The 27,314-nt window shown below is 34.6% G+C and overlaps 3 protein-coding genes across 5 annotated transcripts; all 3 read left to right on the top strand.

The window, feature by feature from the left end:
* Nucleotides 1-552: 552 nt before the first annotated feature.
* On the top strand, nt 553-9,580 carry LOC128222096 (zinc finger protein 83-like). Its single transcript, XM_052930939.1, has 2 exons — nt 553-567; nt 8,150-9,580. The coding sequence occupies exon 2, from the start codon at nt 8,208-8,210 to the stop codon at nt 9,186-9,188; it is 981 nt and encodes a 326-aa protein (XP_052786899.1). The 5' UTR covers nt 553-567; nt 8,150-8,207; the 3' UTR covers nt 9,189-9,580.
* A 5,224-nt stretch (nt 9,581-14,804) lies between these two features.
* LOC128221641 (zinc finger protein 45-like) lies at nt 14,805-18,049 on the top strand. Its single transcript, XM_052930244.1, has 3 exons — nt 14,805-14,826; nt 16,803-17,391; nt 17,476-18,049. The coding sequence occupies exons 1-3, from the start codon at nt 14,805-14,807 to the stop codon at nt 18,047-18,049; spliced, it is 1,185 nt and encodes a 394-aa protein (XP_052786204.1).
* A 4,214-nt stretch (nt 18,050-22,263) lies between these two features.
* On the top strand, nt 22,264-26,956 carry LOC128222097 (zinc finger protein 83-like). 3 transcript variants are annotated; one of them, XM_052930943.1, is made up of 2 exons: nt 22,264-22,282; nt 23,290-26,956. In XM_052930943.1, the coding sequence occupies exon 2, from the start codon at nt 23,748-23,750 to the stop codon at nt 24,624-24,626; it is 879 nt and encodes a 292-aa protein (XP_052786903.1). In that variant the 5' UTR covers nt 22,264-22,282; nt 23,290-23,747; the 3' UTR covers nt 24,627-26,956. The 3 variants fall into 3 exon arrangements, with proteins under 3 accessions (XP_052786903.1, XP_052786902.1, XP_052786900.1); XM_052930942.1 differs by having other exon boundaries at nt 22,278-22,302; XM_052930940.1 differs by lacking the exon at nt 22,264-22,282 and adding an exon at nt 22,391-22,976.
* The last annotated feature ends 358 nt before the right edge of the window (nt 26,957-27,314 follow it).

The following is a 27,314-nucleotide window of genomic DNA, read 5'->3' as shown; positions in this document are numbered from 1 at the left end:
CACCGATGGGTATCTGTTTTTGGCGATTTCTTATTAAAGCCTTTTGGTCATAAAACTTAAAATTAATTATTTTTTTCTTAAATACTTATACTAAAATTATAGGATTATTTTTTCATCGTACAATAAATTATATTCCGATTTTTTTTTTGTAAAAAAAAGCCGTACAATTTTTACGGTTTTATCAAAGTTAGCACCAAATAGCACGTGTCCACAAGGTGGCGCTGTAAATCAACAAAAGACGGGATTTAAAAAAAAAAGATACACCTCGTTAAAGTAGAGTCATTGACGATTGTTTGTTCCAAGTTTCATTGAAATCGGCCGACATTCATATTTTTCGGAGTAACGTGGTCATGTACCTTAATAACTTATATAGACATTAATTTACGTATTGTTTGACACACACACACACACGCACACACGCACGCACGCACACACACACGCACACAAACATCAACTGAAAAATAAAATCACCAAACTAAGGGACAGAATATTTGGTAATACAATATTGCTCAGCCGAAGTAGTGTCCCTTAGTTATAATTTTGCCATTATTTAAAATAAAAAGAAAGGTAAGCATCTGGCCCGGATTATTTTCTACTATAATGTTTGACTCTGCTTTACTCTATAATAGCCATTTTTTTAAAGCTCTACTCCGTTAAGCAAGAAAACTGTATCTTAAATGATATATTACTGGCTCAAATTAATGAAGATACCAATGTGTCCTCCAAGAACTGGGTGTCAAGATTTCGTGAGAATGTTTTGTGCCTGTTCTTCAGAGAAGAATTCGATATATTTATAACAGTAATTGGAGCTTTGGGTTAGATTTATCATCTGCTCTAGATATATTCTGTGAAATTAAAACTGGTTTTGGACAATCAGCGTATCTCAGTCGGGTAGAAAATACAAAATATAGAGATATTCTGACTAAATTACGTTTGTCTCCTCGTAAATTAAATATAATGTTGAAATAAGTCGACGTAATAAAATTCCTAGACATGAAAGAAAATGTACATTGTGTATTTTAAATGATATTGAGGACGAATAACATTTTGTTCAAAATGCCCTGTGTTTGCAGACATTAGACGCCAATATATTCCCAATGTATGCCCTAGTATTTTTATACTCATATTAGTTTGATGAAATATATTTTATTGATGCAAAGAAGCAATAAATAAACTCATTAGAAAATTAGCAATGTATTGTGATAAGGCGTTCAAACTTCGTGATTCGTTGATATAATTTATATGTTTTCTATCTTATTCTAATAGGGTAGAAACTCATATTGTGCTGGTTGTATTTTCCCTATATGTTTTGATATTTTGGTACATGTTTGCATCATTTCCTTGTCCTTTCCCTGCACTTTCAAATACACTTTTATTACCCATTAAACGTAGTCATATGTGGTTATACATAACCAATACGTGATTACTGTTTGATCAATCTAAACTAATGTCAGATTGTATGTAATATCAATTAAAAATATTTGATATAATATAAAATCATTCTCACTATTTATATCCCATAAACAATAAAATCAAATGAATTTATCGTAGAATATGCTTTGTTTTAAAATTCTTGCATGCCATCTATATAAATATATATATATATATATATATATATATATATATATATATATATATATATATATATATATATATATTATTTATAGAGAGAGAGAGAGAGAGAGAGAGAGAGATTGATATTGTTTGTGCATTTAACTGCCTTCTAAAGGCTGTTTCCCCCTTGCGAAAAACTGCACATTCATATGTTTTCCCAATTTGATAAATGTTGATAACGTAAATGAATACAATTAACAAAAGTAATGTTTTCTTTTAAATATAAACGAAATCTTGACAATGCTTACTCTTTCATGGCAAAATGTAAGAATGGTAACAACAAAATTACTGATATATGTGTTTTGTATGTATATATGTGTTATTATGACGATATTGGATAAGCTAAGTCTAATAAATATTATGATCTGTTCTGTTCTGTTCTGTTCCGTGTTCACAACAATGCACCTCTTTAATTTGCTTTCTTCCTTTGACAATGCATACTGTGATGTTATTTTACTTTTTACGTTCATTCTTTATTCAGGATTGTTGAGACAGGAGTGATGGTTATGCACGTATCTACACTGCTTTTGCATTTTGTGGTATTTGGATTGTATGTGGAGTGAGATTTTGTAAACAAACTGGTTTACACTTCCAATATATTTACACTTTACTGACCTTTCCAAGGCGGTACCTTACAATCCATGATAAACACCCTTATTTAAGTTAAATATGCATAGAAAAAATAAAAGAAGTCCTATTTTAAACGAGACTATGACAAACATCAGAAAAACACATGTTTAAGAAACACCTTTAGATTCAACTTTTGTTATTACTTTATTCGAGATTGTTGAAAACAACAGTTGTTCATTTTCTTATACCATCTTTTGAAACCATTTTATTTCATTACTACAAAACTGGTGACTTATTTTTTTAAGTACTTAATCAACGTTTGTTTAGCAGTTATGTTTAACAAAAATGCCAGTGCATTATTAGAACATGAGTTAAAATGAAAAATGTATTTGATGAAATTTAATAAAGTATAAAATATATTTAAAATCATGACAATTTCACTTGTCAATTTGACAACGTCGGCCTTTTCCTACTGTGTCTTATCTATCCTTTTGATCTCACCTGAGCACGATGTTACCCTCAATAAAATCTTGGACGAGTTCGATATTGGGTCAACTGGGTTTAAAAACTAGGTCACCAGGTCAAATTAGAGGAAACGTTTGTTAACACTATAGAGGTCACATTTATTACTGTATCTTCAGGAAACTTGGTCAGAATGTTAATATTATTAATCTCTAGGTCAGTTTCGAATCTGGGTCATGTTTGGTCAAAAACTAGGTTACCAGGTCAAATAGAAGGAAATGCTTGTTAACACTCTAGAGATCACATTTATGGCTGTATCTTCATGAAAGTTGGTCAGAATGTTTTTTATTAATGATCTTTAAGTCCAGATGAAATCTGGGCCATGTGCAGTCAAAAAATAGGTCACCAAGTCAAATCACAGGAAAAGCTTGTTAGCACTCTACAGTTCACATTAATGGCTGTATGTTCATGAAACTAAGTCAGAATTTTTATGTTAATTAGCTCTATGTTTGAATCTAGGGCATGTGCGGTTAAAAACTAGGTCACCAGGTCAAATAATAGGAAAAGCATGTTAAAATTCTAGAGGCCACATTTATGACCATTTGTTCATGAAACTTGATCAGAATGTTATTCTTGATGATCTTCAGGTAAGTCCTAATCATGTTTTAATTAAGTCCCCTCTCGTTGCACTTTCCATTGCCCTGAAAAACACTTATTCCCTCCTCTGTCACAATTGCCCTTGCCCTGAAAACACTTATTACACACTTGAATTGGATCAGGTGAGTAATACAGGGCCTTCAGGGCCCTCTAGTTGTGTTCTATGTCTTTGGCGTTTGTCCTGTGTCATTAAAATGAGATCATGTTTAATTTTTTGGCTACTAAGCTTGTTTCTGTAGTTTTCATAAAAGCAGCTCATGTTTTGACCATTCTCTTTATTGGCCACTCCTTTGTTTCTGTCTCTTTTGATCCTTTATTTTCTGACTTCCTGTCCTTTTTAGCTCTGACCTCTTTCTGAAGCTTTTATACATATTTTCTTTCTTAAATGTTCTTTAAGTTAAGAACGTGCCAACCTCTTTCATAATCTCTCCCTTTCTTTTTCACCTTCACAGATCCTTTTGTTTAAATTTAACTTGTCTCTGCGTTCTAGAGCGCTCATAACCTGGTCATGGTTTCTTGTCCATTACGGCGCTTAAAAATAATTTCATTCGAAAAGCGCCATATCCTTGATGAGTTTTGTAGTGTTCGCAACTTTTAACTTGTTTGGAGACGTCACTGATGTAAGAGTTATAACAGAAAAATGACATTCTCTCTCTCTCTCTCTCTCTCTCTCTCTCTCTCTCTCTCTCTCTCTCCTTCTCCCTCTCCCTCTCCCTCTCCTTCCCTCCCTCCCTCCTATTTCTACTATAGATTATTCATTGATGGCATAATGAACAAAGCCATGAATGTTGTTTTTACTGTGAAATTAAAAAAATCAAGTTTGCGTCGTTGCGGACATTTCAGTGTTGCGGACATATTTATTCAGATACTATGGAGTCAATAATCAACTGAAAACCAAAATAAAATGAAAACATATTGTCAAGTCATTTTAACATTAAAATAGCATGTCTCTAAAAAATGCGGTGTAGTAAAATCAGACCCGTGGCGGACACTACAGACTTTACCATCTTCAAGTTCATAGAAGGACAAAATCTTTATATATTACCTTGGACAATCTTGTGAAACCATTTTATTTCATTACTGCAATAATAGTGGCTAATTTTAAAGTAGTAATTTAAAGTTTTTGAGCATTTCTTTTTTACAAATATGCTAGTGCATTTTAGAACATGGTTAAAAATGAATCACAAGGACATGCATTTACATACTTTTTTCTTTCGATCAATGTTGCTCATAACTTGATAAAATAAAAATAAAAATTTGAAACAATAAAAATTTCACTAATAAACAAAGACAACCTTTTCCTGATGTGTCTTATTTTTCCTATTTTAATATAATTTTATAAAAACATTTTGTTCCATGCAACAATTTAACTGCGCCAATTCATAACAATCATTTTGGATTGTGTGGAAAACATACACTCAGAGACATTTCAAATACCGTTTTTCACCTGGAAGTATCATTTTTATACCCCCCAAAACAAAGTTTGGGGGGGGGGTATACTGGAATCGAGTTGTCCGTCTGTCCGTCTGTCTGTCTGTCCGTCTGTCCGTCTGTCCGTCCGTTTTTTTGTCCGGGATTCATCTTTGTCGTTATTGAACAAATCTTTTTCAAACTTTCAAATATTAATGACCATGATGTAAACCTGTCCCTCCGTGGATTTGGTCAGAGTCGCATGATCCTGAGTGGAGTTGTGGCCCCTTAATGAGTTAAATTGGGCAAAATTAGCTTTGTCCAGGATTCTTCTTTGAAGCTATTGAGCAAATCTTTTTCAAACTTTCAAATATTAATGGCCATGATGTAAACCTTTGCCTCCATGAATTTGGTGGGAGTCACATGATCCTGAGTGGAGTTGTGGCCCCTTAATGAGTTAAATTGGGTAAAATTAGTTTTGTTCGTCCTACTCCTTCGTCATTTTTGAATGAATCTTTTTCAAACTTTTAGCCATGGTGAGAACATTTGCCCCTGTGATTGTGGTTGGAATCACATGATCATGTCTCCAATTATGGCCCCTGAATAAGTTAAAATAGGCAAAAATTATACAGCTTTGTCTAGCCTAATCCTTGGTCATTTTTTCTCATTTTTTCTATAAATCTTTTTCAAACTTTCAGATGTCAATGACCATGATATGAACTGTTGAATATGTGATTTGGTGCACCTGTATTAATCAGAATGTTTGCATGGCCTTAAAAAGACCTTTAATTGATTTTGTCTTTAAAAAGACCATCAAAAGTCCTGAAGTTAGGTGCATACAGGCCTTAAATTTGTTACAATATTCGCTTTGGTGGCCTACTCCTTTGTCATTTTTCAATATATTTTTCTCAAACTTTCAGCTATCCATGACCATGATGTGAACCTTTGTATATGTGATTTTGTGCAAATGTATTGCCTTGTGCTTTCTAATGATACCATAACTAAGGCCAGGGCAAACAACCTAGACAGGGAAGGGTTGGGGGGTATTCGTTAGCCTTTGGCTTACAGTTCTAGTGATACATGGATGTATTTTCAAGATATAGATTCAACCAAGCAGTGAAATTGCATATAACGAATGGCTGTCGCCTGTGTGACATTTATAGTGAAAATATCGTTGAAAGGAAAATTCAAAAGGTCTTCAAAAATGATCAAATATAACCATTTGTTAATGGATGCCAGCTTTTGGTATTTGAGTTTGAATACTCCTGGTGATCTTGTAGCTATCTACTACATTTCGCGAAACGTTTACGTTAAGATGATTATCATAACACTTTATTGGCTTGAAAGTATCCATAACTGCCACCTGTTACCCTTTTTTGATATACAACAATATAAGTATCTTCCATGGCTGAGAGTGTAAGATAGATTCATTCTGACCCGAGCGGAGGGTGTTTTAAAGAAATGAGGTTTACCGAGTTTCCACAAAAAAAAAACCTGCGCGAGGGTTGGGATGAACCTATCTTTCACGAGCAAATATGGCATATTTTTCTCCCACCTCGGTTAAACAAAATTAAGAAAAATTGTGTTGTTTCTGGAACTATTTTGTGCTTAGTGAAAAATAATTGCGTATGGATATGCGATAAATCGTGGTTGTCATGGATATGCGCGCAGTCATTCAGATTTAGTTAATAGTCAAATCAGTCTTTAAATATTTCTAAGGAGAGAGAAGCATTATTTCTTGAAAGGTGCATAAAAACTGTTTTATTGATACATTTGAAGCGAGAAATAATTAATTAGCCTGTGAAACATTGCCACAAGACACGGTTTCCATGATGCTACAGGCGACAATCTGAAACAAGGGAGGTAGTTACAATGCGATGACCATTAAAAAGGAGTTCCATACGGCATTTTATCTTCGCCCGTGGGCAAGAAAGGAATTTCTAGCATGGTTAAATTATTGGATCTATTTATCTGAGGTGGGAGAATAACTGTTTAACTGGTTAGGGTTTGCTAAATCCACTGTATGAATAACACTATATATAACTGATAAACTAGGTAAGATGTGTGTAACCACTTATCTGTTAATATATGTTGGCATCGGTAACTTGTTTCTAGTAATGATGCGAATTTTTCTTAGTAAGTAACACACTTACGGGTTAACAAGATTAGTTTCGTTGTGCCTAAAATGCATTCAAGATTCAGGTAATGTATAAATCTGTTAAATTGTTAATAGATAACTTGTTAAACACCGTGGTTAACACGAAATAATTTGCTAATGTTATTGGTAGTAGTGCGCAATTATAGAAACGCCCTTTGTAAAGTTCGTTTCAATGTTATACATTTTTAAAACTTTTAAAACTTCATGCTTTTATTTTTAAGGTCACCAGCTCATTTTTACGTTTTCATATGTTACAATGTATGCATATTTGTTATTCTTATCGAAAAATAGCGCATTAAGCTAATACTTCTTTTTTTCATACAACGACTTGAAATAAAGTTTCTTGTAACTTGATTACCAAATTATGTCCGTTTAAATGTTGAAAGAATGTGTGTACCAGATTTTATTAAACTTGTAATACAGGTTGGTATCAGATCATTTCTGATGTAATTTCGTGAAATATTTGCCAGATTGTGTCTTGTTTTGTAAGACTGTTAAATAACAAATGTCTGGATTGATGTAGCCTGGTTTTTACAAGATTATGTCTGGTGCAATATATTTAAGACCTGTTTTAATAACGCATTCTGGTTTAATAATATCTGTCATGTGTTCCCGTTCCGGATAGAAAAATCCGACCCGAGGGCACCTGCGTTGCCAGGTAACGAGGCTTGCCGAGTTACCGGCTACGCAGAGTGCCCGAGGTGAAGAAAATACATCAGAAAGCGCGTTTTTGTACATTTCACCAAAAAGCGCGTGCGATGATGTTTACTGACATCATGACGCACAGTAATTTGTATTCACCGCATACGTCAATAAGTTCCTTCGATATCACGTCTTTTAAGGGTTATTTTGTTTTGTTTTTAAGGAATATTTTTGTAATGTTAATGTTAATCGAACTCATCTATTGAAATCTCATAATTATGATTACATAAAGTGTATTATAAAAGAAATTGAAATTATTACGCCACAGCGCGTGACTCATCTGGCATGGGGGGATGCCAGATGGAGTTTTCCAGCACGGCTAAATTCACCGGAAATGCCTATCCGGTGTGCTAGAATACTTTTTGTGAGGCTCGAAACAACAATGTAATTTCTAGACTGCTTTATAATTGTGAGACCGGTTAATACCAGATTTAACATTTTGAGACTAGTTTGTACTAGCTTGTGTATAGTGTATTAGTTTTATAAAATGAGATTGGTTTAAATACCACATTATGTCTGATTTAATATTCAAGACTGGATTGTGTCTTTGATTCTAATAATTCATGTGTTTTTCAGCAGATTTGAAAACACGCATAGAGAAAGCAACGGGAGGAATGCTGGACATCTGTTGCCGATGGTGTCGGTGAGAAAACACATAACGATTTACACAGGATACAATTCACACAAATGTGTACTAAGTGGTGCTGATTCTACTTCTAGAAGACCTCAGTTGCACATGAGAATTCACACGGAAGAAATGCCGTACAAGTGTGAGATATGTGGTGCTACTTTATCTCACAGATCAAGCTTGAAGAAGCACATTAAAGTTCATACCGGTGAGAAACCATACCAGTGTGATACATGTGGTGCTGCTTTTTCTCAAAAATCAAATTTGCGGGATCACATAATAACTCACACTGGCGAGAAACCATACCAGTGTGATACATGTTCTGCTGCCTTTTCTCAAAAAACAACATTGAAGGACCACATAAGAATTCATACCGGCGAAAAGCCATACCAGTGTGATACATGTGATGCTACATTTTCTCACAGATCACATTTGCAGGGCCACATTAGAATACATACCGGAGAGAAGCCATACAAGTGTGATACATGTGGTGCTACCTTTTCTCATAGCTCAAATTTGAACAGTCACATTAGAATTCACACAGGAGAAATACCATACAAGTGCGACACATGTTCTGCTGCTTTTTCCCGAAGACCATCTTTGCATCGCCACATGAGATTTCACACAGGAGAGAAGCCATACAGGTGTGATACATGTGGTGCTACCTTTTCTCATAGCTCAAATTTGCACAATCACATTAGAATTCACACAGGAGAAATGCCATACAAGTGTGACACATGTTCTGCTACTTTTTCCCGAAGATCAACTTTGAATCGCCACATGAGAATTCACACAGAAAAAAGTGCATACCAGTGTGATACATGTGGTGCTGCCTTTTCTCAAAGATCAACTTTGCAGGGTCATATGAGAATTCATACCGGAGAGAAGCCATACCAGTGTGATGCATGTGGTGCTGCTTTTTCTCGAATATCTCAATTGCATCGCCACATGAAAATTCACACAGGAGAGAAGTCATACAAGTGTTAGACATGTGGTGCTACTGGTATATTGTATGTGCTTATCACACGCGGAGAGGAGCCACCAAGGTGTGATAATGTGTTGCTGCGTTTTCGTAGATCTACTACACCTCATGAGAATTCTCACACGAGAGAAGCCATACAGGTGTGAGAACTGTGTTGCTGTTTTTGTTCATAGCTGTGATTTCCGAAACCACACGTGAATGCAGACTCGAAGACAGCCTTGTTTTTGCGAGATATGCGATGCTGCTGTTTTATGGAGTGCCTCTTGATAGAGACTTGAGTAATACAGGACATAAAGTGCGTATCTTACTAGGATATTTCGTTTACATAATACCATGAGCACACAAACATTAACCAAGGAAAACGCTGTGCATTTTAAAAGTTGTCTTCGAAATAGGAATTGAAAAGGCAAAAACACTTATATAAGAATTTACAGAATTATTATACTAATTGTATGTATTAAATAATGTTTATAAATCTTGGTTCTTCTGTTCATTTTCGTTTTTGTTACATATCTCATACGTTTGTTAAATAATCTTTAAAATGAAACTAAGTTTATGTATTCATTTAGTATTTTCTTCAAATCTCCTTCATTAGTTGAGTTGATTAAACTTTGTGTATATATCCTACGTTTTTGTTGATCTTCATGAAATCATGAAACATAAGCAAAACATTCGAAAACATCCTTGCTCCATATCACCATACATGTATTAAATGATCTTTATAAAACTTGGTTCTTATGTTCTTTTAGCTGTTGCTTAATATCTTTATGAAACTTGGAGCATTTGTTTGTTATGACGTATGTACCAACGTTCCTTTTACATTAATATTACCGAACAATCGGCGTGATGGATTGTGCATTTATCGATTAATACAGTAAAATGTACATTTATAAATGGTTTATTAAATAATTATGCAAACAAATTATCCGCACTAAGATAAGTCTTTGCTTTCATTTCGTCGTTGCTTAGGATATCCTTCAATTTCTAGATGAGATATATAAAAATTTGGTTCATTTGTTAATTTCGTATTTGCTCTATATTCCCACATGTATTGAGCATTCTGTACGAACGTTGGTCCATTAGTTTTACACATTTCGTGCTTCTGAGTCGGTTGATAAGAACACGAAGGTGTGAAATCAACTATGACAATGACAATAATCTTTTTATAACATTATTCATAACTTCGGTATGCTCAAAAGTGCTTGTTCTTAAAAATAAGCTACACATATAAGGACGACATTCATGGAAATGTTCCCTTACAGAAGTACATGTAAGCTATATGTTTATTTTTGGGCCTTGCAAATTTAATGTACAAACTTCGTTATTTGGCTTAAATCTATTTCCCCGCAGAGGATTTTTTTGTTGTTGTTTTTCGCTGTTGTCATTTTTTTTTACCTTTTTTGGTATTATCAGAGGTAAAAGGAACAGTGAAGTTTAAAAGTCGTTGTGAAAATCATATTTGAAGTCGTTCTTGTACATTCGTTGTTATCCATTAAAACGTTTGCTTTTGCTATCATGCATTTTAATCCTAAACTTTAACTATGTACACAGACCGCGATCACCTAGTGCACACACAAGTTAACACATGAAGAACGCACATTTGTATATCTTTTACTCATCTGTCAGTTATAATAGTAATTAAGTCAGTTTGCCATCAGCATTTTCAAGGGTCTGTGTTAAGTGCTCAACAGAAACGCCGAGCCCTACCTGAGCACTTTTTTTCTGTTTGAATTAACATGAGCAAGTTCTGCAATTGAAATGCTATTTCATTCAAAGGGAAGATTAGAGATGGTCGATTGCATACATTGTAATTTTGATGTCGTTACTCGTTTTGTGTATTTCTCAAAAATCATAAAGGTGTGGTACAACATTTATTTTCTTATTAAAATATCTTCCAAAAATACAGCAAAATGATGTGTTTCATGGTCTTGTATTGATTAGGTATTCTTCTTGAAAGTTAAATGCATCTTTGTTACCTATAATACATGTGTACCACTTCCTGGTCCAGTTTAAAATGGTCATGATCTTATTATTTCGATTATGTGAACACGTTTACACAAAGCCATAAGCAATATGTTTATATACAGATCAGTGTCGTCGAAATGTACAGCAACCCGTATTAATGTTTTTTTGAGTGTGTGTTCATATATTGAGTATTAGTAAAATAATTCAAGACACCATTCTATGTAAACTTCTGAACGCCCAGGCGTAAAACTCAAGTAACCAAACCCGACAATGGCAAGTGCTGAAATCCCGACACCAGAAATAGATATGGACCACTGAGGAGGCGTGAGACCAGTTATTTTTACTATATGTTCCATATAGATATATATGCAAAAAGCACTTACGCTTACCTGGCTTTTCACTTTAAAACAGTTCTAATTGAAAAACAAGTAACTAGCTGCTGTAGAACAATCTAAGACACAAAACTTAATCACAAGAAAACATAGGGTTGACCAATGCGATGTCTCGAAAAATTGAGTTGTAATACATGACTCTGAGGTCAAGACGAAATAAGGCTACAAACAACCAATTTACATAGTTCCACAGGCAATTATTTTTCCAAGTTTTACACTGAAAACTATCCGTTTTTGCAATACAGTGTCAAATTATGTTAATCTCTATGCAAAAAAGGCCACCTGTTTCTTCTCGTTCATTCAACTTTAATAAAATATTGATACTTGATCACAAGCACTCTTTTTTCTGTATTCACATCCGGATCTTGGTCAACGGGGGGCAGATAACTGTGGTCTTGAGCTAGGAAGTGTATATCTTCCCAATAAGAGCAGCCATCTTAAAAGAAACTTAAGAGTGCACGAGAACTAAACTTCTTACGGTTCATGAATGGTAAAACTGGCTAAGGTTTACTGTAATTTCGCTTAATTCTGGCGTTGATTAATACGTCAGCGTATTATTCAAAACTAATCAAAGACCTGTACATGTTGAGTATTTATCAAATTAAACGGGCGTTTCCTTCGAAATTCTTCAGGGTAGCTTCTGAATTGTACAAACTATTTATAGCTTTATTTAAATGGTAACGATTACTACAACACCAATTATCAATCTGGGAATGTTATGATTCAAATTCAACGCACCTCACCCCTGTGTGTAACACTCATATTACTTATGCTCAATATTAAAAAAAATAAACTAATACTTCTTTTTATGATATACGTACACACAGTCACTGACTGTTAATAGAATATTTACAACAGGTAATATGTATATACATGCAGTAATCGTTAGATTCTGTCTGTTTGATGTTTAAAATAAAAACAAAATCATTTGTGCAAGAAGACCAATATTCAGCCTCGCAAACTGTATAGATATTTTGGTTAAATTAAAATGAAATTTTGTCTTCATAGTATAAGACATTGAGAGAATTTTAAAATAATTAATATTGCAAAACAACAGCAATCAAGCGGTTTCTGTGATAAAAAAGCAGCGAGATAACGTCGTTATTTGATGTATTGAAATTTGCAATTTGTGTTGTTATTTTGCAGGAAATTGCTATAAAAGCTTCCAAGGTGGTACTTAAAACTGCACTCTCACAGATAAACCATTTTTCCAAAAAATGATTTAGTCTTGGAAAGGGCAAATCTTTGTGTAAATATCTGCAAACCAATGATAAAAGATTGGTTCGCAGATTTTTATATTTTCGTTCGAAAATTAATGTTTTATGGCTTAAACCGTTTTTAACAGGTGAATAAAATGCATAAAACATCAATTTTTGAACTTAAATATAACAATTTGCGATCTAAAGGTTTTGTCAGCCGTCTTATATAACTGGTTTTCTATGGACTTTCGCAAAAAATGGCTCGTTCAAGACTAAAAATAGAAAAAGTTGTCAAAACGTTCAATCTATGAGGGTGCAGCTTTAACAGTCCTTGATAAACACAATTAGTTATTTATATATGTACTGTTTTGTTTGTGAAGTTGTTTGCTGTAGTTCAATGTTTTCTTTTGCGCTTGTTTTGACGTTATTATTTATGATTTTATATCACTCACTCCAGTTATAAAAACATATTATCAGAAAAAATGACTAAAGTTAGTATAATATTGTATATGTTATCAATTATACGATTGGGCATTCATTCATACGCTTTGATAGCAATATATGCATAAAAATATGTTTTTAATCATTAGAACACACAACCCTTTTTATATCGTGTGCTTCGACGCGGACTTTTATTGATTAAACGATTATAAACAATACAAGGAAATCAATTTATCCAGTCTATTCCCTTAAAGAAACTGTTGAACATTTATTGATTAATATAATTGATACGACATCAAAAATTTAAAAACGTATTAACACATGCTACGTTTTATTTGAATGGCCCTGGTAGCTATGGCATACACACACACATCAACTGAAAACTCAAACAAGAGATGTTTGTCAAACATTATGCCCCCATGAGCGCCATGTTGTCAGGATTATTTGGACAATTGAATGAAACCTGCATGGACCTCCAAGTCAATTTGAGGGCCATAGGTGCAGGCAGTGTCTAGTTATCACACAAACAACCTTCTGTGTAAAAGGTCACTGTGACCTTGACCTTTGACCCGATGACTCCTTAAATCAATATTGGTTATTGATATATATCTACTGTTCAGTCCCAGCCTTCAAGTCAAGTTTGATGATCATAGGTCCAGGCTCTGTTGAGTTGTCACTGGGAGAAGCTTAGTTATTTTTGTGTTATTTTTGTGTTAAAGGTCACTGTGACCCTGACCTTTGACCCGATTAAACTCAAAATCAACACGGGTCATCTACTGGTCTGGCCCAACCTTCAAGTCAAGGTTGAAAGTCAGGAGTGCAGGAATTGTCGAGTTATCACTTGGACAACCTTTTATCATTCAAGGTCAATGTGACCTTGATCTTTACCCCGATGACCACCGAAATCAAAAGGTGTCATCTACTGGTCGGGCCAAACCTCCAAGTCAAGTTTGAGGGCCATGGGTGCAGGCATTGTCGAGTAATCAATCGGACAACTTTTTATCATTCAAGGTCAATGAAACTTGATCTTTGGTCTGATGACCCCAAAATCAATAGACGATAATCTTCTGATCAGACCTAACCTCCAAGTCAGTCAGCATTGAGGGACAAAGGTGCAGGCATTGTCAAATTACTAATCGGACACTCTTTTATCATTTAAGCTCACTGTGACTTTGACCTTTGACCCAATGACCGATAAAATCAAAAGAAGTCATCTACTGGTAAGCCCAGCTTCCATGTCAACTCTGATGACCATAGGTTTAGGCATTGTTGATAAATCACTTGGACAAGCTTTAAAACCCTTTTACCATTTAAGGTCACTGTGACCTTGACCGTTGACCCGATGGCTCCGAAAATCAATAGCGGTCAACTACCGGTCAGGCACTATCTTCATGTGAAGTTTGATGACCATATATCCAAGAATGGTTAAGTTATCCACTCGGACAAGCTTTGGTCTAAGGACGGACCGACAGACAAACAGACCTACCGACCGACATGTGCAAAGCAATATACCCCTCTTCGAAGGGGGGGGGGGGCATAATTATAGCATCTCAACTAAGGGATAAAACTTTTGGCAATATAATATTGCTCAGCTGTAGTTGTGTCCCTTAGTTATGAATTTGCCATGGTATCAGATAAAAACGAAGGTAATCACGACATATCGACGTATTTATTTACTTCTATTCTTCTTCCCGATTTTAAGTTATTATTTAGCCAAATGCTACCATACCTGGTAATGGCATTACATGGTTGTTGGATATATATCAATTCTCTTTTCGGATATAAAAAAATCCTTACGATATTTCATGTTGCAGTCTCACAGTGTTAACGTGGTGCTGATTGGTCGTTTATAGAATGATAATCTCAAGCCGATATTTATGGGGGGGGGGTTAGGTTACAGGGTTTTCTCTCGATATTTTACCATCTACGTATTATGAAATATTTTTAAATTAGTCCATATAAATAGCCCCATCAGAGTCTTTGACGTTTTTTGTTTTGGCGACTTTACATAAGGGGGAAAAAGATAAAAACATTACTTAAACTTGCATTTTTGCAGAATTGTGTGTATTCGGTCCGTTATTATTATTGCATTATTCAGTAAATTTACGTCCGGCTCTTTGTTTAACATAAACGCTATCAGGGCACGCATCATAACAATGAACGCTTGTCGACTTTTTTGCACAAAAACATATTTAAGCATATTAAGCTGTATACACATATTTGAGGAAATGAAAATAAACCAATATATAACATACATATTTTCTTCCGAGTTGTCTTTCCTGGCAAGCTAACGTGTGTTTACTAGACTGTACCTTCTGCAGATGTTTTGACTATTTGTGTGCTTTAAAAGCACTAAATTAAGAACGTTTAACTCAACCCAAATTTAGCTACATATGTCGATTTTATTCAGAACAAACGACTTATATGGACATGACTCCATTACGTTGTATGAAACTAACAAAGGGTTTTTAAATAGTTTTTCTCTAATGCTGATTGCTGAAGATGCTGTACATTTTATCCAGATCATTTTAACATATTTTTCCGGTTTTAAGGCCACAACATATAAATGTTGAAGTATAAATTAATCGGTGAGTTATCTGAAAGTTATCTTCTGTTATCCAGTAAATTTCTGAAAAAAAAACACTTTCAAATCGACTGAACAGTGCAAATGACGTCGAATCAAAAAGGCAGCTATCAGTTTTTGATGCGGCTCTTGTCGAGCTTAATGTTAATGTTTAATGACATCACTCATGCCGTCACACACGACTTTTTATGGAGGTTATTTTGAACGAACTGTTTTTTTTTCCCTTTTCGTGATATTTAACAGCTGTTTGAACACAAAAGTTTTTCATGGTGTGTCTGTATGAAAAAGTAGCGATAATACACCTTTTTGAGGTCGGCCATAGTGACCTTTGCAGATAGTTACGACCTCAAAAAGGTGTATCAACAACTTAAACCATTCCTATTTTTTTTTTATCACATCAAAGTTGTAGAAGTTTTCACGATCCCCGTATAAATACCGACCACTTATCTATAAATGTATTTTTGGCTTCTTGCAGTTATAAACTTGTTTTAATACCGCATTTGTCTGGTTTACTTTTTGTGAGGCTTGATACTACAATGTTATTTCTAGACTGGTTTATTATTGTGAGACCTGTTAATACCAGATTATGTTAATATTTTGAGACTGGTTTGTACTAGATTATGTATTGTTTAATAACGTGGGCTTGGTTCAAATATCCCATTATGTCTGTTTTAATATTAAAGATTTGTTTGTGTCTTCGATTCTAATAGTTCATGTGTTTTTCAGCAGATTTGAGACCTCGCGCATGACGAAAGCAACGGGAGAAATGCTAGACATCTGTTGCTGATGTTGTTGTTGAGAAAACAAACACGACCACATAACAATTCACATAGGATACAATCCATACAAATGTGTAATAGGTGGTGTTGCATTTTTCTATAAGACATCATTTTCCAAGATACATGAGAATTCACACAGGATAGCAACCATACAAATGTGAACTGTGTGGTGCTGCTTTAATTAATATTTCTCATTTGCAGAGACACATGAGAATTTAGACAGGAGAGAAGCTATACAAATATGAAACATGTGGAGCAGTGGTTAATCCTAAATCAAATTTGCACAGTCACATTAGAATTCATACAGGAGAAATGCCATACAAGTGTGACACATGTACTGCTGCTTTTTCTCGAAAATCAACTTTGCGGCATCACATTAGAATTCACACAGGGGAGAAGCCATACAAGTGTGAGACATGTTCTGCTGCTTTTTCTCAAAGGTCATCTTTGCAACGCCACATAAGAATTCACACAGGGGAGAAGCCGTACAGGTGTGAGACATGTGGTGCTACTTTTTCTCATAGTTCAAATTTGAACAGTCACATTAGAATTCACACAGGAGAGAAGCCATACAAGTGTGACACATGTTCGTCTGCATATTCGCGAAGATCAAATTTGCACCGCCACATGAAAATTCACTCAGGGGAGAAGCCATATAAGTGTGAGACATGTTCTGCTGCTTTTTCTCGAAGATCATCTTTGCACCGCCACATGAAAATTCATACAGGGGAGAAACCATACCAGTGTGATACATGTTCTGCTGCTTTTTCTCATAAATCATCTTTGCAAGACCACATAATAATTCATACCGGTGAGAAGCCATACCAGTGTGAAACATGTGATGCTACATTTTCTCACAGATCACATTTGCAGTGCCACATTAGAAAACATACTGGAGAAAAGCCATACAAGTGTGATACATGTAGAGCTACCTTTTCTCGTAGCTCAAATTTGCACAGTCACATTAGAATTCACACAGGAGAAATACCATACAAGTGCGACACATGTTCTGCTGCTTTTTCCCGAAGACCATCTTTGCATCGCCACACGAGAATTCACACAGGAGAAAAGCCGTATAAGTGTGACACATGTTTTGCAGCTTTTTCTCGAAGATCATCTTTGCACAGTCACATTAGAATTCACACAGGGGAGAAGGCGTACAAGTGTGAGACATGTGGTGCTTCTTTTTCCTATAGCTCAAATTTGAACAGTCATATTAGAATTCACACAGGGGAGAAGCCATACAAATGTGACACATGTTCTGCTTCTTTTTCTCGAAGATCAATTTTGCAACGCCACATGAGAATTCACACAGGGGAGAAGCCATACAAGTGTGACACATGTGGTGGTGCTTTTTCTCTGAGGTCAAATTTGCAACGCCACATGATAATTCACACAGGAGAGAAGCCGTACAAGTGTGACACATGTTCTGCTGCTTTTTCTCGAAGATCATCTTTGCAACGCCACATGAGAATTCACACAGGAGAGAAGCCGTACAAGTGTTAACCATGTGGTGCTGTTTGTATATTTTATGTTCAGATCTCCAATCGGAGAGTAGCCATAAACGTGTGAAATATGTGGTGCTGCGTTTTCGTAAATCCTCTATGCAGCATCTCATGAAATTTCTCACACGGCAGAAGCCTTGCAGGTGTAAGGTTCCAAAACCACACATGAATGCACACTCAAGGACAGCCTTATTCATGCGAGATTTGCGATGCTGCTGTTTATGGAGTGCTTCTTGATAAGTGCAGGACATAAGGTGCTTTTTTTACTAGAATATATCGTTTACATAATAACATGACAGACATTAAAAAAGAAAAACGGTTGTGCATTTCAAAAACTGTTCTTTGATGTAGGCATTAAAATGAAAAAGAAACTTACATAGGAATTCACAGATTTATTATACGAATTGTTTACATTATATGTTCAAGCAAATTGAGTATATTCCATTAACTTGAAAACTACATTGAAATGTATGACTTTTCAATCAATAAATTTAAACCAAATATGACACTTCTCTCATACTTGTGCTCATAAGGACGGTGCTGCGCCAGTTTTTGAGTCTTGTATGTCGTATTTGCTCCCTATAGCCTACATGTATGTATTAAATAATGATTATAAATCCTGATTCTTCTGTTCATTTTCGTTTTTGTTACATATATCATACATTTATTAAATAATCTTTAAAATGTAACTTAGTTTATGTATTCATTTAGTATTTTCTTCAAATCTCCTTCATTAGTTGAGTTGATTAAACTTTGTGTAAATATCCTACGTTTTTGTTGATCTTCATGAAATCATGAAACATAAGCAAAACATTCGAGAACATCCTTGCTCCATATCACTATACATGTATTAAATGATAATCGTTAAACGATGTTTAGCTCGACTATTCGAAGAATAGGTGGGTTATACTACTCGCCCCAGCACCGGCGTCGGCGTCCGGTTAAAGTTTTAGGGCAAGTTGAGATTTTCACTGATAAGTCCAATACCCTACATTCAATTTACTTAATATTTCACACAGTTGTTCAAGGCCATTACATGATGAGGTTAGATAACTCCATATTATTCTTTACAGAGATTATGGCCCCTGATTGACTTAGGGTAGGTTTTAGGCAAGTAAAATTTAATGGCAATTTGGGATTTTAATAAAAAAACATCTATACCGTTCATTAAATGCACTTAATAAAATTCAAAATTATTTACAACCATCTTACAACAAGAAACATAACTCCGTTTTAAGCCTAAATACAAATTATGGCCCTTGATTTTTTTGTGGATTTTTTTAATTTCCTTTGACAGGCATATTTGTACATTCTAAACCATATTTTCATAATGGGAAATCAAGTTATTTGAATGACTTGCGTCATTGTTTGGGCGGGCTAGGAGGGCGTAGTCGAGCGCGCTGTCTTACGACGGCTCTTGTTCATTTAGGTGTTGCTCCATATCATAATGAAACTTGGAGCATTTGTTTGTTATGACGTATGTACCAACGTTCCTTTTACATTATTAAATTTTACTGAACACTCCGCTTGGCACATTATACATATATCGATTAATACAGTAAATCATACATTTATAAATGTTTTCTGAAAAAAATGTTCAACTTGATTCATATGCTCATTTCGTATACAGATGGTCCATATTGCCTTCATTAGTCCAAAGATGAGTTAATGCCTTCATTTCGTCGTTTTTTTAGATGTCCTTCATTTTCTAGATGAGATAGATTTGGTTCATTTGATAATTTGCTCCATATTCCCACATGTATTGAACATTCTGTATGTTGGTCCATTAGTTTAACACTAATGTACAAACTTCGTTATTTGGCTTAAACCTATTTCCCGCTGATTAAATGTTTTTTGTTGTTGTTTTTTCGCTGTTGTCATTTTTTATCTTTGTTGGTAATATCAGACGTAAAAGGTACAGTTGAGTTGTGAAAATCCTATTTGAAGTCGTTCTTTATATCTTGTTCGCGGCCACCCAATAAATAGTTTCCTTATGCTTTTATTCATTTCAATCCTAATATGTACTATGTACACATACCTTGATCACCTCTTGTACACACAAGTCCATGAATACCCGTACAATTAGTGTTTCGCGGTCTCAATACTATATTTCTATAATGCATGGTTCCTCACCTGTGTGAAACATGTTTCTGTAGTTTATGCATAAATAAAGCGCTAGGTGTACAACATGAAATCCACAACATGTTGACAGAGGGATTTCACCTGTATGTTTGCCTGTATGTTCCTGTTGTTTATGATTGTGTGAGCACTAAGAATACAACTTGAACAAGCCTTCAAGTTGTGGAAGGAATTGTTAACAACGTCAACAACCTAACGGGTTGTTATAGGGGTTGTATCTTAATTCAGCACAAATTATATCTTTTATTTTATAAGGCAGACTGTGTGCGATGTTTTTAGTTTCTAACGAAGACTGCATCGTATCTTTGAAAAGTATTTTCTTTAGGTGCTCTGAATTGTTTCCCACCGTCTGCAGATAGAGTTGGGATCTCTAATCATAGAAATACATTATTTGTTGTATTGATAAGTTTTCTCAAGTTAATGCATACTTTGATAAGATTTACCTTTTGCGTTTTATTTTTATTAAGGATTGTTGGGATAAGAGTGAGGTTTGTGCACATAAACTGGTTTAAACCCCCAGTAAATTTACATTTTACTGACCGTTCCAAGGCGGTACCTAACAATTCTTGATAAACATAACAATTTTTTTTTATATATTTATATAGTATTTATGCACTGTGCTGTTCTATGTTTCTAGTTTGTGATTTTGTGTTCTATGTCTTTGGCGTTTGCCGATTGCCACTAAACCGGGCTTATGTTTAAACTTTTTGCCACTGAGCATGTTTCTGTAGCTTTTTGCATAAATATCAACAACCAAACAAGTTGTTAAATGGAGTGTTTATAAATGCAGCAGTAATTAATTACACCAACAACCTAACAGGTTGTGGCGCCTTAAGATGAATTGATCTGAACATGAAGTTAACACATGAAGAACGCACATTTGTATATTTTTTACTCCTCTGTCAGTTATAATGGTAATTAAGTCAGTACCGCAGGTCTAAATTTACCTCTCTTTGCCATTTTCAAGTGTCTGTGTTGAGTGCTCAACAGAAATACCGAGCCCTTTCTGAGTATGCTGTTTTTTTCCTGTTTAAATTAACATGAGCAAGTTCTGCAATAAAAAATGTTGTATCATCCAAAGCGAAGATAAGAGATGATCGATTGCATACAATGTAATTTTAATATCGATGATCGTTTTGTGGATGTATTCTCCAAATACATAAAGATATGGTACAACATTTATTTTCTCTTTTCAATGTCTTAAAAAAATGCAGCAAAATAATGTGTTTCATGGTTTTGTATTGATTAGGTATTCTTCTTAAAAGTTAAATGTATGTACCACTTCCTGGTCCAGTTTAAAATCGTCATGATCTTATTATTTCGATTTTGTTAACATGTTTACACAAAGCCATAAGCAACATGTTTATATACAGATCAGTGTCGTCGAAATGAACAATAACCCGTATTAATGGTTATTTTGAATGTGTATATTGCGTCATATCTGAGGTTAAATATTTCGGGACACAATTGTGAGTAAACTCCAGTACGCCTATGCGTAAAACTCAAGTAACAGAACCCAATGGCAAGTGCTTTACCATTTCGACATCATAAATATATAACGACCACTGAGGAAGTGTAATCCTGCGTATGTGCACCATCGATGACCTTTATTGTTTTAATAAACAATCATACGCGTGGTTGATAGTACGTAAATAAGTTGCGTAAATAAATTTTGAAAAATCGAAGTTTTTGCCAAACAAGAAACCCCGTAATTGAAATAGAAACCGAATGGAGGTAGGGAGTGAAGGGGTTTATATGATGTCCGTCATCGATCTGCGTAGTCCCAACATTGCCCTAGCTACGCGCCTGACAATCATTAAAATATGAAGAAATCACTGTATTCAGTCTTTTTCCCTAAAAAATCTGTCAAACAGGTATGTATTTATATAATCGATATCAATGACTGAAACGACGTGAAGCATATTGAATATCTTATCAATACAGTACATATGTATCGTTTGAATGGTCCATGTATACGTACACACATCAACAGAAAATTCAAACTAAGGGACAAAACTTTTGGCAATACAATATTACTCAGCCGTAGTAGCGTCCCTCAGTCATACTTTTGCCATGTTTTGAAATAAAAACAAAGGTAGGCATTCACATATCGAGGTATTCATTTACTTTTATTCTTCTTAATCTTTCAGATTTAAAGTTGTACTTGAACCAAATGCTACCTTACCTGGTAATAGCACTTAGTACATAGTTGTAGTTCTGGCTTCCATAACTTTAATGTTGATATTTATTTTTTTGATGTTTACAACACATTAAAGTTATGGCGTAACCCCCATAGTAAAGTCCCAAAATGTAATATATAACGTGTTCGCTGAAGTTCTTTAGCTAACATAGTTGTTGGTTTTATAACAATGCTGTCTTTTGGATATAAAAAAAATAATTACGGTAAACTTTAGTCTCATAGTGTTACGAGAGGTGCTGACGGGGATTTGTACAGTAATAATGTAGGCCGAATTTTATATAAATCTGCTTATGAATAACTGGTTACACAACGTGGTTAATACGAAACAATTTGCGAATATTATCAGATTGTCTTATATTAATGACCAGTAGAAATATTTTACCATAGAAACGACATTTGCAAATATTCCCATATTGTTAATACCAGACTTGAAATTGAGATACTTAAAACTTGTTTACCGTTTTATGCCTGTTTAATTTATTGTTTTGCTTTAATCAGACTTTATCAATATTGTAGTGCAGGTTGGTACCAAGATATGGTTTAATACAGTTGTATAATATGGTTAATGGCGTGTGACAAGAATTTGCAGGTATATGAATTGTTTAGTTTTGTAAGACTGTTAACAACCGAAAAAAAGTCGTGTTTAATATGGCAAGACTAGTTTTACCTAGTACATAATACTTACTAATTTTAAAATAATCTATGAATGGTGTGATCCTTTTGAAACATGTTTAATGTCGGATTTTGTTGGATTTAAATAATATTGTAAGGCTAGAAAACACGATTTTATTTATAGACTAGTTTAAAATTAAGACTGGCTTTACAACCAGATTATGTCTGGTGTTTTAGTATTTTTGAGTCAGGTTCGTGTCTTTGATTCTAATAGGTCATGTCTTTTTCAGCTGATTTGAGAATACATGCATTGAGAAAGCAACGGGAAGAACGCTTATCATCTGTTCCTGATTGTGTTCGAGAGAAAACGATTACAATTGTGACACACATTGACTATTTTAATTGTGAGAATAAGACAATTAGTACATTCACTATACTAAGTCCTCTAATTGGAGCGTAAGCCAGCATGTACAAGAATGCATGAATTCACATTGAAGACAAAATGTTCACATTTCAGTCTGCCTTTTCTCAAAGATCTAAGTTAAAAAAACGGATGCCGTTCAAACATAAATGTTATTCATATGGCGCTGCATTTTCTATGAAAGTCTGTTTGCAACAATACATGAGTGCTGGTTTTTCTCTGAAATAAAATTTACAAAAACACAGAAAGATTCACATCGACAAAAAGTCATTTAAGTGTGGGACATATGGTGATACTTTTCTCTGAAACTCAAAATTACAAACCCACATGAAAATTCACACCGGAAAGATGCCATACAAGTGTGATTCATGTGATGCTGAATTTTCTCGGAGAAGTTTTTTGCTGAGCCACATGCAAATTCACAATGTAGAGAAACGATACAAGTGTGAAACATGTGCTGCTGCTTTCTCTCAAAGATCTCATTTGCAGAGCCACATGCGAAAACACACAGTAGAAAAGCCATACAAGTGCGAGACATGTTCTGCTGCTTTTTCTCATGAATGCCATATGCAGATCCACAATAGAATTCATACTGGAGAGAAGCCATACAAGTGTCAAACATGTGATGCTGCTTTTTCTCAAAGATCATATTTGAAAGGCCACATTACAATTCACACAGGCGAGAAGCCATACAAATGTGAATTATGTGATGCTGCTTTTTCTAAAAGATCTGATTTGCAGAGACATGTGAGAACTCATAGCGGAGAAAAGCCATACAAGTGTGATAGATGTGGTGCTGCTTTTTCTCGAAAATCAACTTTGCATAGGCACATTAGAATACACACAGGAGATAAACAATACAATTGTGAGCAATGTGGTGCTGCTTTTTCTCGTAGATCAATTTTGCAAACCCACATGACAATTCATACCGGAGAGGAGTCATTGGTATGTGAGCAATGTGGTGCTGTTTTTTCTCGAAAATCAAGTTTGCAGAGGCACATGAGAATTCACACAGGAGAGAAGCCATACAAGTGTATTATTTGTGATGCTGCTTTTTCTCAAAGATCAAATTTGCAAAGACACATAAGAATACACCCAGGAGATACACTATACATTTGTGAGCCATGTGGTGCTGTTTTTTCTCAAAAATCAAGTTTGCAGAGGCACATGAGAATTCACACAGGAGAGAAAACATACAATTGTTAGACATGTGGTCTTGCTTGTTCTGAAATATTGGATGTGAATAGCACACGTGGATTTACACCGGAGAGGAGCCATACATGTTTGAAATATGTGGTAGGGCTTTTTGGTAGGATTTTATTATCAAAATCTGATTTATAGCACTGCATGAGAATTATACAAGGGAAAAACCATAGAGTTATATGTTGCTGTTTTCTGCAAAGCCCCGATTTACTAAAACACATAAACAAAAACACTCGAGAACTTCCTTGCTCCATGTCGCCATACATGGATTATAAGTATCTTCAATGGCCGAGAGTGCAATATAGGTTTATTCCGACCAAAGCGTAGGGTGTTTAGCGGAAACGAGGTTTACCGAGTTTCGGCAAGACACCTTGCGCGAGGGTCGGGATGAACCTATCTTACTCGAGCGGCTAAGGTAGATGCTTTTTTCCCCACCTCAGTTTAACAAAATTAAGTAATAATGTATTTTTGCTGGAACTATTTTGCGCTTAGTGAAAATAATTGCGTATGGATTTGCGATAAATCGTGGTTGTCATAGATATGCGCGCAGAGATTCAGATGTTAATAGTCAGATCGGTCTTTAAATAGTTCTAAGGGGAGTGAAGCATTACTTCTTGAAAGGTTCGTGAAAACTGTTTAATGATGACATTTGATGTGAGAAATACTTAATAAGTGTTCTAAATAATGCCATAAGACAAGGTTTCCATGATGCTACCGATGACATTCTTCAACAAGGGAGGTAATTTTAATGTGGTGACCATTAAAAAGTAGTTCCATACGGGCATTTTATCTTCGCCCGTGGACAAGATAAGAATTTTTAGCATGATTAAATTATTGGATCTACTTATCTGAGGTGGGAGAATAAATGATCATAATAAAAAACTTGGTTCTTATGTTCATTTAGTTGTTGCTCCATATTTAATTCATTCCCTGAATTTTCTTTATGAAACTTCGAGCATATATTCGTTAATGTCGTATATACCACTATTCCTTTTTACATTTACTATTATATCGGCGTGACACACTTATCATATATTGATTTATATACTGCACATTTGAAAATTTATTGACTTATAACTATGCAACTTGATTAATATGTTATTTTCATATTAAGTTGTGCCATATCTCCTACATTAATCAAATTACCCTCATCAAGATGGGTTTATAATTTCATTTCATTTTTACCTTAGATGTCCTTTATTTTCTAGGTGAGTCATATCGAAATTTTGTCCATATGTTAATTTCGTATTTGCTCCATATTTCCTCATTCATTGAATATTCTGTTTGAAACTTTGTCTGTATGTTTAATACTGTTTGTGCTTCTGCGTCAGTTGATACAAAATAAAAATGTGAAGTAAACTCAGTAAAGTATTACACGGATAATAACCATTTTATCATATCAACTCATAATTTCCGTTTGCTCATCTGCCCTTGTTTTTACGATCATTACAATACGCTACATACAAAAGGAGGACAATCATGGAAATGTAAAGAAATACATGTAACCTATACGTTTATTTTTTCTACGCAAATATAATGTTTAAACCTTTGTAAATAAACCTTTGTAATTAAATGTTTGTTATTCTATTGTTTGTTTACCTTTGTTTATACAATGACGGGTAAAGGGTTAAGTTGAGTTTAAAGTCGTTGTGAAAATCTGTTTTCAAGTTGTTCTTGTACATTCGCTTCTATACAATAAGTTTCCTTATGCTGTTGTGCATTTAAATTTTTGAACATGTACTATGTACACATACTTAGACGACGTAGTGCGCAAATAGTCCCCGCATATCTGTACAAGAAGTCTTTTGCAGCCTCAATATTATAGTCCTTATATGCATTAATTCTTTCATGTGTGAAATACGTGTGTGTATATTATCTATAAACGCAACGTTACAAGGTACACAACATGGAAAAGCCAACAAGTTGTATTTCGCCTGTATTTCGCCTGTATGTTTCTGTAGTTTATGCTTGTGTTATTATTAGGTATATTACGTCAACAACTTAACAAGTTATTAAAGGGATTGTATCTAAATGCAACACTAAGTATACACCATTAACAACCTTACACGTTAATAAAGGGGCTATGTCTAAATGCAGCGCGCTTGGTATACAACATTAATAACCTTATAAGTTGTTTACGGGATTTCGCCTGTATGCTTAATTATATGGCATTGGAGCTTACGTCTTTATTTAAATAAAATCTATATGATTTACATGTCCCTGTGTGGATTCTGATTCGTCTAGTTAACGAAGTTAAAAAGTGCATAACCACATACTTGACAGCCATATCTTTATCATGTTAAGTGTTCACTCAAGTGGCGTTTTAATAATAGTTCCTCAAACAAAGAAGGCCCACGTATCTTTAAATATGCAATCTAACATGTGTTTTCGTGTTGTTTTGTTAAAGATCGTTTCGAAAATAAAGTATTGGTGCATACTAGACATATATATGGTTTCTCTCTCGATCCAGTGTATCCATGTGGCGTTTTAATTTAAAAAATCTGCCTGTAAACATAGTTTTGTTTTTAGTTACTGGTTGGAGAGCAGTAGCCGGCAGTTTTTGCATGTTTTTGAAGATTTTCTCGGTAGATCGAAATGTAACGGAAATAATACTCACATTTTTTTAACTAGCTGTCAAGGTCTACAAACTTTACAATATTAAAATTTGTGTCGTCACGAAGCGCGTGCCTA

Source organism: Mya arenaria, chromosome 16, assembly GCF_026914265.1.
Source record: "Mya arenaria isolate MELC-2E11 chromosome 16, ASM2691426v1".
In the NCBI taxonomy this organism is placed as follows: domain Eukaryota; kingdom Metazoa; phylum Mollusca; class Bivalvia; order Myida; family Myidae; genus Mya; species Mya arenaria.
This window is presented reverse-complemented; position numbering and strand designations above follow the sequence as displayed.

Excerpts from the sequence above, each read along its gene's own strand:
- LOC128222096 (XM_052930939.1), top strand. The coding sequence starts at position 8,208 with ATGGTGTCGGTGAGAAAACACATAACGATTTACACAGGATACAATTCA.
- LOC128221641 (XM_052930244.1), top strand. The coding sequence starts at position 14,805 with ATGGTATCAGATAAAAACGAAG. Across the intron at positions 14,827-16,802 it reads GGTATCAGATAAAAACGAAG|TGGTTAATCCTAAATCAAAT; the intron begins GTAATCACGACA and ends CATGTGGAGCAG. Across the intron at positions 17,392-17,475 it reads TGTGAAACATGTGATGCTAC|CTTTTCTCGTAGCTCAAATT; the intron begins ATTTTCTCACAG and ends ATGTAGAGCTAC.
- LOC128222097 (XM_052930943.1), top strand. The coding sequence starts at position 23,748 with ATGAAAATTCACACCGGAAAGATGCCATACAAGTGTGATTCATGTGAT.